Source organism: Panicum hallii, chromosome 6 (genome assembly GCF_002211085.1).
Source record: "Panicum hallii strain FIL2 chromosome 6, PHallii_v3.1, whole genome shotgun sequence".
Classification (NCBI taxonomy): Eukaryota; Viridiplantae; Streptophyta; class Magnoliopsida; order Poales; family Poaceae; genus Panicum; species Panicum hallii.
Window position 1 is genome coordinate 44,233,136 of NC_038047.1, and position 9,517 is coordinate 44,242,652.

Genomic DNA, 9,517 nt, shown 5'->3' on the forward strand with positions numbered 1-9,517 from the left:
GGCCTTCGTAGGCAACACGGCCCAAGGTTCAACTGTGCCGCTGGACTCTGCACCGACCCGGCCCATTAGTCCCCGGCTACGTCACCACCTCCACTCCACCAGACGACCGCTTCCTCTCCACAGAGTACTCTCTCGCATCGCACGCCACCGCCGCCCAGCGCCGCCCAAGCCGCCTCCGTCCATCTGGCCGCGCCGCCGAGGACGAGCACGCCCGCCCAGCTTCCACCGGTGCTTAGCCGCCTCGAATTCCAATCTACTACTAGTAGGCTCCCTCCCCCTCCGCTCTATCGCGATGGCTTCGAGTGGGGATGCACCCGGATCTACTGGTGAGCACTTGCTTGCTTCGATTGTTCGAATTTGTTCCGATCTCCGACTTGCTTGGACAATCAAATCCAATTCCTCTTTTTTTTTCACGGAGCTGTTGCGGTTCATTCATTTAGTCCCGGATTTGTTGTATGTGTGCGGAGAGTGTTGGTCCAATCCATTCACATGTGGCTCGATTCGGTACCCGCACAAGTTCGATCTCACTGTTAGGGGGCCTAGGGCTCTATTTACGCTGAACTAGTGCTGCTAATGCTAGTAGTTTATCTAGCAGAATTTGGGGGATCAGTTGAAGTGTTGAACCCTCACGTCCTTGTTAAGTCAGCCCCTGCACGCGAGCCATGTCAATCATATTAACTCTATAGGAACGGAGTACATGTCTGTAGTTGTTCGATAACAATTTCTTACTTTTTTTGGCAGCCCAGTGATGAGTCGCTGTAGGAAAAATATGTGGCCTATTTTACTCAATTCATTTACATCAAGTTTCTTTCTTGGCAGTTTCATTTTGCTTCTTTGTCATAGTTAGTTACCAGATGATGTGTGTTTATGTTCTGATCCACTTCTTTTGCAGATGAGAACAAAACCCCAAAACCAGAAGGATCATCCAACGAGCGCCAAGGGGTTCCTCCAGCCAGCTTTTCGAATCCTTTCGACTTTGCTTCTATGCAGAGTTTGCTCAATGTATGGCCCTTTATGATCATAAAGAGTCTGTAGTACATGCTGAGTTTCCTAATGACTGTTGAAGGATGCACATGTGCCCTCAATCAGTATATCAATGCATTTTATTGTAGTTTAACATGATTCTGCCATCTGCATCCATGCTTCCACCTTAGCTTTCCTGAACCTGCATTTGTCGTTCATTTCATGTCATGGATTCTTTGCAAGTTGCTTCAAAGTCTACCCTTGTTGCCAGGATCCATCTATTAAGGAGATGGCAGATCAAATTGCGAAGGATCCTGCATTCAACCAGATGGCTGAGCAGCTACAGAAAGGCGCTCAGAGTACAGGAGAACAGGGAATGCCTCCATTGGACCCTCAACAGTACATGGAAACAATGCAAAAGGTCATGGAAAACCCCCAGTTTATGACAATGGCTGAGCGTCTGGGGAATGCTCTTATGCAGGTACCACATTTTGTTTCCTTCTTCCCCCAGAGGGCCAGAGGTCTGCCCTGGTTTCCATAGCCTTATTTGGCTGTCAGTTCCCTAAATCTCTCAATTATTTGGCTCAGGATCCTGCTATGTCCAGTATGCTGGAAACCTTTAGTAGTCCATCACACAAGGAGCAGCTGGAAGAGCGTATGTCCCGCATTAAGGAAGATCCAGCTTTGAAATCAATTCTCGATGAGTTAGAGAATGGGGGTCCTGCTGCAATGATGAAGTATGGCATATCAGCTGTAGGTGTGCTTTGTTTATAGAGCTTGCAGTTTTTTCTTCACATTTCTGTTTTTCTTCATCTAGGTACTGGAACGACCCTGATACTCTTCAAAAGATTGGCCAGGCAATGGGAGGTGGCTTCCCATTTGGTGCTGGTTCTTCTGCTGAACCTTCTGGTGCTGAAGAAACTGAGGAAGGTGGAGATGAAGATGAATCCATCGTCCATCACACAGCCAGTGTTGGTGATGATGAGGTAATGGAGATATTGATTGAATTTTGTTTTTATTTTTAATTGAGCTGTTTTAGACTTGTATATGTTTTTATATTGTGCTGGTGACGCTACTCTACTTTATCAGTGTCCATTAGTACAACTTGGTGTTTGCCATATCTACTTAATCTGAATGATATCAGTGTAATATAGCTATCATAATCATGTTGATGTTTTCAAATACGGTGAACTGGCTTGAACACTTAAATCCTGTACGTATTATAATGATGTTAATGTTTTCAAATAAGATGAACGGCCTACATTGGTATACTGAGACATGAGGTCTCTTGACTAATTTGGTCATTTATATTCCTATGCTCAGTTAATTCATTAGATGAATATATGCAATTTACACACCAACCTCTGCGTCAGATCTGCTTATTGTTCTGTCTTTATATAGCCATAAAATGTCCCTTATGGCCTAGAATTCATATTGGAGCCTGCGGTAGTATGTTCTGTGTTCGCATGGCCATAATTGCTGCGTGTTTTAGTATGATGTATGCTGAGTGATATTAATACAGTCGTCAATGTTGCTTTTTGGTTCACAGTAAATACAGTTTCCACATATGTTGCTATTGGGTTCTGATGTACTGATTTGGCCTTTTGACATCTATGGAATAGGGTCTGAAGAAGGCACTGGATGGTGGAGCAGACAAGGATGAAGAAGACTCCGAGGGAAGAAGGGCCTTACATTTTGCATGTGGATATGGTGAGGTATGTGAATATCACAGCCTAATTCAAACATGATAAAAGTTAAACTTGTGGAGCTAATGTAATGTCCAATTGATGAACGCTTTTAAATTGTTTATGACTATACCACATGACTAGGCAAGCTATGAACAACTTTTCATAGTATTTTGGTTGCAAAGCACATTGGGTATCCTTATTTTCAGAAGTTTTCAGAAACTTATATGCTTTCTATGTTCTATAGCACACAAAAAACTTATATGCTTGTAATGTTTATAATAGTAGTGACAGATTGTTAATTACTATTTTATAACCAGCCAGCACTTGAATGATCAGTTCAGGGGCTAAACGGCATGCCATTTACTGTTCCGCTATGATCCGAGTCTTACTGATTGGGGTTCACATAATTTGTTTAGCTTGTAAACATCCTTTTAATAGACTACTATTGGAAAATGAAGGTGTTTCCATGAGCACCTAGCACCTAGTTGCTTTGATAGACCACATATGTGCTCCCTAGGTTTGCGTAGGAGGAACAGTTTAGACATGTCGATTACCCCATAATCAGGCTGCAAGACACTTCGTTGGGCCAAGGTGGCTGTCTAGGTTGATTTTTTGGAACACAAATTGCATATAACTTCCTTGGAGTTGGTAATGGTTGTTTCTCACCTAGAAATAGAAATAATTGTTATAGTATCAGGCAATATGTTTTCAGTACCCTGCTGTTTAGAGTAATTGAACTTTTTGGTTCTTAGTATTGCCATTACTATTTTGATTTCAATATATTCATGCTGGATAAACAATAAAAATCTATGAGTCACCTTATTTCATCTGTCATGATTTCGTAGGCATAGTACAATCTAGAATGAGGTGGTAAAATGCGTTTGGAAAGTGGGAACCACATCTTCTTCCTCGTTTGATCATGCTAGTTATCAGCAATGATAGTAGTGACAAGTAATTTGGTGCTTTTGGATTCCAGTTGAAGTGCGCCCAAGTCCTTCTTGAGGCTGGTGCAGCAGTGGACGCTTTGGACAAGAACAAGAACACCCCGCTGCATTACGCTGCTGGCTATGGGCGCAAGGAGTGTGTCGATCTTCTCTTGAAGCATGGTGCTGCCGTGTAAGTTAACTCATCCCTTTCCTTTCCTAAGCGTGCTACCTTCAATGTTGCTCTGACTGTCACCCGTGCACCACAGCACGCTCCAAAACCTGGATGGGAAGACGCCCATTGACGTCGCCAAGCTCAACAACCAGGACGAGGTCCTCAAGTTGCTCGAGAAGGACGCCTTCCTTTAAATCCCATGGCTCTCCTAGACACATAGACAGTTGGTTCCAGTATGGTCATGTTTCACATCTGTTGTCTTTGCTTTGCTCGGATGGTCAATACTCGTGTCAGCATTTATCTGTTCTGTAAGATTTGCTATCTGGTCTAGCTGGCTGCTAGCCTGCTGCGATTCGTGATACAGTGAAGGGGGGCGGCTATTAGAACTACTGCCCTGTTATGTTGTCACGGTGGCTTGTGTACCCCCTTCTTTATTTCTGTTATCTTCACCATAGAAATCGGGATTTGTTAATATTACTCGCTGTTATATATGTTTCATGCCCTCGCACTAGCAAACTTTGAATTTGATATGCTTGTTAACCGTATCGAAACAAGCTCGGATTTATCTGGCTTGATGTAACACATGTGGTCAAGTTCCACTGGCAACGGATTAGCTCGTTGAGAGGCAAGTCAAAACACCCAGAGTTGGGGGGTGAACATTATGTTTGGTCTCCAGTTCCGATTGTATTGGTATTTGTACGCAGGGTTCAAACTTCAGGCGCGCTCAGGTTTCGGCCAAGTTCCAAGACATGTATTCCTTGGGAAGCTTCGAATCTTAAAGGGCAAAAGATAATAGGTTATTTCTTGATTCAAGCAAGCAAATTCAACGAGCCATGCATCTCGGCGTGCTCTGGCACATTTGGCACATTCAAGAGTTCCAAACCCCAGGCCGCTGGCACATTTGGCGAGCCCAAGCTGTGGCTGGCTGGCTGCATCTTGCTGAGTTTTGGTATAACACAAGCTGGCACGCACTGTCCAAGGGCCCATTCGAAGTTCTGTACGGCCATGCTCCTAGAAATTTTGGTATTGCTCCTGCTGGTGCTTGTCCAGCTTCAGAGCTGCATGAGTGGTTACAGGAGAAGGAGCTGATGCAGAATGTGATAAAGCAACACCTTTCTCGTGCTCAAGAACGGATGAAATGCCAAGCTGACAAGCACCGCTCAGAGAGGCAATTCAATATTGGTGGCATGGTTTCTTGAAGATTCAGCCTTACGCCCAGTCGTCCCTTGCACCAGGTAGGGCAAATCAGAAGCTAGCCTTCAATTTTTTTGGCCCTTTTAAATCATTGACAAGATTGGCTCTGTTTCTTACAAGCTGCTATTGCCTGCTTCTTCAGCAGTACATCTGGTTTTTCACGTCCTAGTCAAAGAAAGCCGTTCCTGCTGACCATCAAGTGACTTCACAAGTTCCTAATTTATCTGAATCTCATTAGGTTCCTGCAGTTATTCTTCAGAGCAGGCTGTCATCTGGTGGTGATGCTCCTCACACAGAGGTGTTGGTGCAATGGTCAGCCATCTTCAGCTGCAGCCAATTGCGGACCTTATCGATGCGCGCCGAGGGAAAAGATGGGTTCGTTTGCTGTTTGGATGGCATATCACCTCCAGAAGACCTTCAGATCCTTAAGCTGTATGGCAATCTAGGCAAGTCATCCAGATGGATCAGGGAGCTTCAGATTGTGGTGAAGTTGACTCTTCAGAGTCTGTTGAAGCGAGAAGCTATAGAAGTCCTTGGGAAACTGTTAAAGCTGACCTCTCTTCGTCTTTCAGAAAAGTCATTTGAGGGTGAAGAACTTCTTTTCCCTCACAACAGTTTGTCCAATCTTGTGGTGTTAAAAATTGGTGGCCTAATTAAAACGAAAAAAAGTTTAGTTTGGAGAGCCGGCAATGGCAGAACCAACCATGGCTAGTCTTAAGCTTCTGAAAGGTTGAAAGTTGGTGGGATGAATAATGCTGTTTGTTTACCTGAATTCAGCATCTGAAAAGTCTCAAGGAAGTCCTGCTAAATGGTTTGGATTGCAGCCAACCAGTAGAGGACTTCCAGAAGTCGGGCCTCAAAGTTGAAAGAATGTCTGGCATGGAAGCGGCAACCGCAGATCTTGAATCAGCAAAGCATTGAAGGAAGATGTGTTGGCCCAGCTTGAAGGCAACCGAACAGTCCTAGTCTGAAGATGGAATATTGAATGACACCGATCATCCTGTCCGTCAATTTTCTGTATGAGCGGCCACGCTTGTTTGAGGATAAATCTGACCCTGTTTCTGTCATCATCTTTTGTTTCTAGTTCCTATGGACACAATACCTGGCAAAATAACCAAAATTTGTTGTTAGTCCTTTGAGCTTGTGTAGTACTGACCACAATGACTAGATGATACAGCTGATACTGTTGCTGTTTCTTCCTCCTCCATACTGTTCTACTATTCTGGTACTACATGTTAAATGTAATCCTGATACATTGCAGGTATAAGCACGTATCCATACCTTCCAATGCATGCTACAACTCATGGCTGCCTAGTGATCACCTGAAGGGCACGGGCCACGGCAGCTGAATTGCCTGTTGAAGCAGGGTTCCCATTGCAAATGCTGGAACCGGAGTTTCAGGCCTGGTTCTGCGTTCCAGCTTCCTCATCCCCTTCGTTGCCCTGCTCGTCATTGGCCTCGGAGACCTGCGCCATCTCCGGAGCCCCTGCGTGCAACCAGAGCTCTCCGTTGTCAGAAAAATGGCAAAGTACAATAGCACACAACCATGTACAATGTCCAAGTCCAAATGCAGCAACAGTGGAAAAGCTAACAACGTTGGAAAAGGGGGCGTACTTGTATCGTATGAGCAGATGACGAGGCCGGCCGGCGACCGCCGTGCCGGCAAAAGCGACGAAGTAAATCCGGTAGTCAACATCTGACGATGGGCCATGAGCAGCGCAATGAAAGCTCTGAAGAAATTAAGCATCCCTAGCTGCTGGCGTAACTCCAGGCCGCTGAGCTTGAGCAACTCCTCCTCAGCATCCGTCTCCGTCGAGCAGGAGCAGCAGATGCGGTGACTCACCTGACCAGCTCAGATTCGCCATCCTCTCCTCCTCGGACGCCGGCGACGGGGCCGTGGCGGCCTTGAGGGCATCCCTCCTGCGTTCCCCTCCCGTCGGTGTCCCTCACGCCGTGTCCTACCGCCGGCGTCCAATGTCAGGTGCTGTGTGCGGCGGGGCCTCCGCCCGCCGGGGACAGGTTAGGCGGATGCCACCACCGCTCCTCAGGGCTTGCCATCGACGCCGGCCGCCGATGGGAACGCGGTCAACACAATTACGTATCAGCTCCTCATCTATTCTCTGCGATCCTATTATTTTCCGGAGAGCCCCTACTATTTACATAAAACCCCCTAAACTGGATCGCGATTAATAATCGCGATCCGGTTTTTTTACATATAACCCCTAAATCGGATCGCGATTAATCCGGTTGTTTGCATAAAACCCCTATCCGGTACCATTATTTTACAAAGCGCTCCCCCGTCGTGCTTGCTCGGCTTCATTGCGGTCGTTGCGGTCCCGTCCGCCGCCGGCGGCAAGGACCTGCCGGCAAGCCAGGGCTGGTGCCACAGGTGGAGCCCGCTGTCGGTTATGGCTGCCTTCGTTCTCCTCGCGGTGCCGGCGGAACCCGAGGTTGCGCCAAACTTTCTTCGTCTCTGTGTTCGTGCCCCCCACCCCCTCCTCCGCCTCCATGCCCCGCGCTTTCGTCCCCTCCTCCGGTGGTGGCCGGCTGCCGGGGTCGGGTAAGAGTCTCGAAGCTCCGGAACGACGCAGTGGACGCCGCGGTGAGCAATCACGCCTTCGTCGAGTACTCCGTGCTCCACCATCACGCTGGTGTCCTCGAGAGCTGCCTCAGGTCGCAGCCCCCGCCGTCTGGGTCTCTGAGACAGCCCCATGGAGTTCCTCTAGGAGCAGAGGTAAAGACATATTCTGCATTCAATTTGGTGGAGATAGTTGGGTGCTGCTGCCGCAGAAGCTGCTTGGGTTTGGATGTGCCGACTGCTGCAGAATTTCATCTACGAATGTTCAGGTATTTCAGAGCATTTCAGACAATTGCATGCCCAGATAGACCAAAAACGCTCTCATCTTGTGTTTGAACCCCAACAAAAATTCCTGGCCTACCTCAATAGTGTGTTTGGAGGCGCAGAGAATAATACAAGGCTTTACGGCTTAGTTCTAAACCCGAAAATGCTACCTTGTAGGCTGTTGGGTGCTGTGACACTCTTAGCAGTAACTCACAAGGGTTCAGAGCCCTCTTCAAAAAAAAATAAGGGTTCAGAGCCTTGTTTCGATATCCATGAATCACTAAATGGTCATAGAATACAGAATGTAATTGGGAAAATTGAGTTTTTTTCCTTTAACCCTGAGATTGTGGTTGCTAGGAAGGAGTTTTTACCATGAACGAAACAATGAGACATTTCTTTGTGCCCAACTAAGATTGTTAGATGCCCATGAAGGGCCTATAGTTAAGTTTTACCAAATCTACTTAAGTTGTTTTGCTGCAGATTTATTTTGGAGTAGCAGTTAGGAGTGATTATCTAGATCTCACATGGGTATCCTATGTGATGTGGTGTATAATTGATCTAAGATAAAGTGAAATAATTTGCAAAAGAGTCTATAATAAATTAATCTTTTGTTGAAACATTTGATAATTCTGAAGCAAGTGTCATGGTTTGGAGTACCTTTTTTCCCTTTATTTCCCTTTAGCATAAACCATTTTCATTTCCTGTATTTTTTGTACCTAAAAAATGAAATTGTTTGTGTGATGATAGCTTCTCTTTCAGGTGTTTTAGACAAATTCATATATCTTGCAGGTATGTTGATTTTCATGGCAACAACTTGTCTGAGCAAGCAGCACTGATCATGTAGAAGCATGCTGTGCTTCCTCAAGTTATTAGCACTGTGGGTGGTACTTGAAAAAGAAGCCTAAATTTATCAAAAGTAAAGTTTTCCATCTCCCTGAGATCAGTGGCAGGAGCAGGTAGCATGTAATGCCTTGGAAAACATAGTACATCTGTCCCACATAAAATCCTTTACAGTGTTTGGAAAGTGGAAATCATTTTTGATTTCTAAGAAGGTGAGATTGCTTCAAGTCTTGGATCTAGAAAACATATACGGTCTGAAGATTCTTCTCCTGGAACATATCATGGTCTGAAGACTATTTGGTTAAGAAAGTTGGATATGTATGGTATTAAAGTGCCATAAGAAGGATTGGGAGACTGAAGCCCTGCATACCCGTTACTCTTGGTGTTGTCATATTTTCACAATTGAAGCTCAAGCAGGAGATCGAGAAGCTTACCCAATTGTGCAAGCCAGATGCTAGTTGCATTAACAGAACTGCAAGGAAATCGAGTTTGCCATCTCCAACTGCAGATATTTATACTGATTATTACACTCATTATCGATGCGCATCAAGGATGGGTTATAGATGGCTTTTTGGACGAGATATCGCTTCCTGAGGACATTGAGATCCTTCAGCTTTATAGCTCTAGGGTCTAGGCAAGTGACCCAAATGGTTTGCGAAGCACTCAAGTGACTATGGAGAACTCTGTCACCGTTCTATCAGTGTTGACATTACAAAGTACTGAGCAAGATGCTGTAGAAATCCTAAGAAAACTACCAAATTTGACCTCTATTTGTCTCTGGACAGGCCATTTAACTGTTAAGTACTTCATTTTCATAACAGTAGTTTTGTAAATCTGATGGTGCTGGAAACTGGTGAGCTGTATAAAGGTCAAATCAGTTAAGTTTTAAGAA

General features: G+C 45.4%; 1 protein-coding gene and 1 long non-coding RNA gene across 2 annotated transcripts; one reads left to right on the forward strand and one right to left on the reverse strand.

The window, feature by feature from the left end:
• Positions 1–109: 109 nt before the first annotated feature.
• On the forward strand, positions 110–4,247 carry LOC112897365 (ankyrin repeat domain-containing protein 2A-like). The gene is made up of 8 exons (XM_025965653.1): positions 110–326; positions 893–1,002; positions 1,235–1,444; positions 1,552–1,700; positions 1,781–1,949; positions 2,586–2,678; positions 3,628–3,767; positions 3,844–4,247. Exons 1-8 carry the CDS (start codon positions 293–295, stop codon positions 3,941–3,943), a joined length of 1,005 nt encoding a protein of 334 aa, XP_025821438.1. The 5' UTR covers positions 110–292; the 3' UTR covers positions 3,944–4,247.
• Positions 4,248–5,855: 1,608 nt separating this feature from the next.
• Positions 5,856–7,129, reverse strand: LOC112897366. The gene is made up of 3 exons (XR_003229648.1): positions 6,558–7,129; positions 6,225–6,429; positions 5,856–6,045 (listed from the first exon to the last, which is right to left on the reverse strand). It is a non-coding gene; the product is annotated as an uncharacterized LOC112897366 (long non-coding RNA).
• Positions 7,130–9,517: the final 2,388 nt, after the last annotated feature.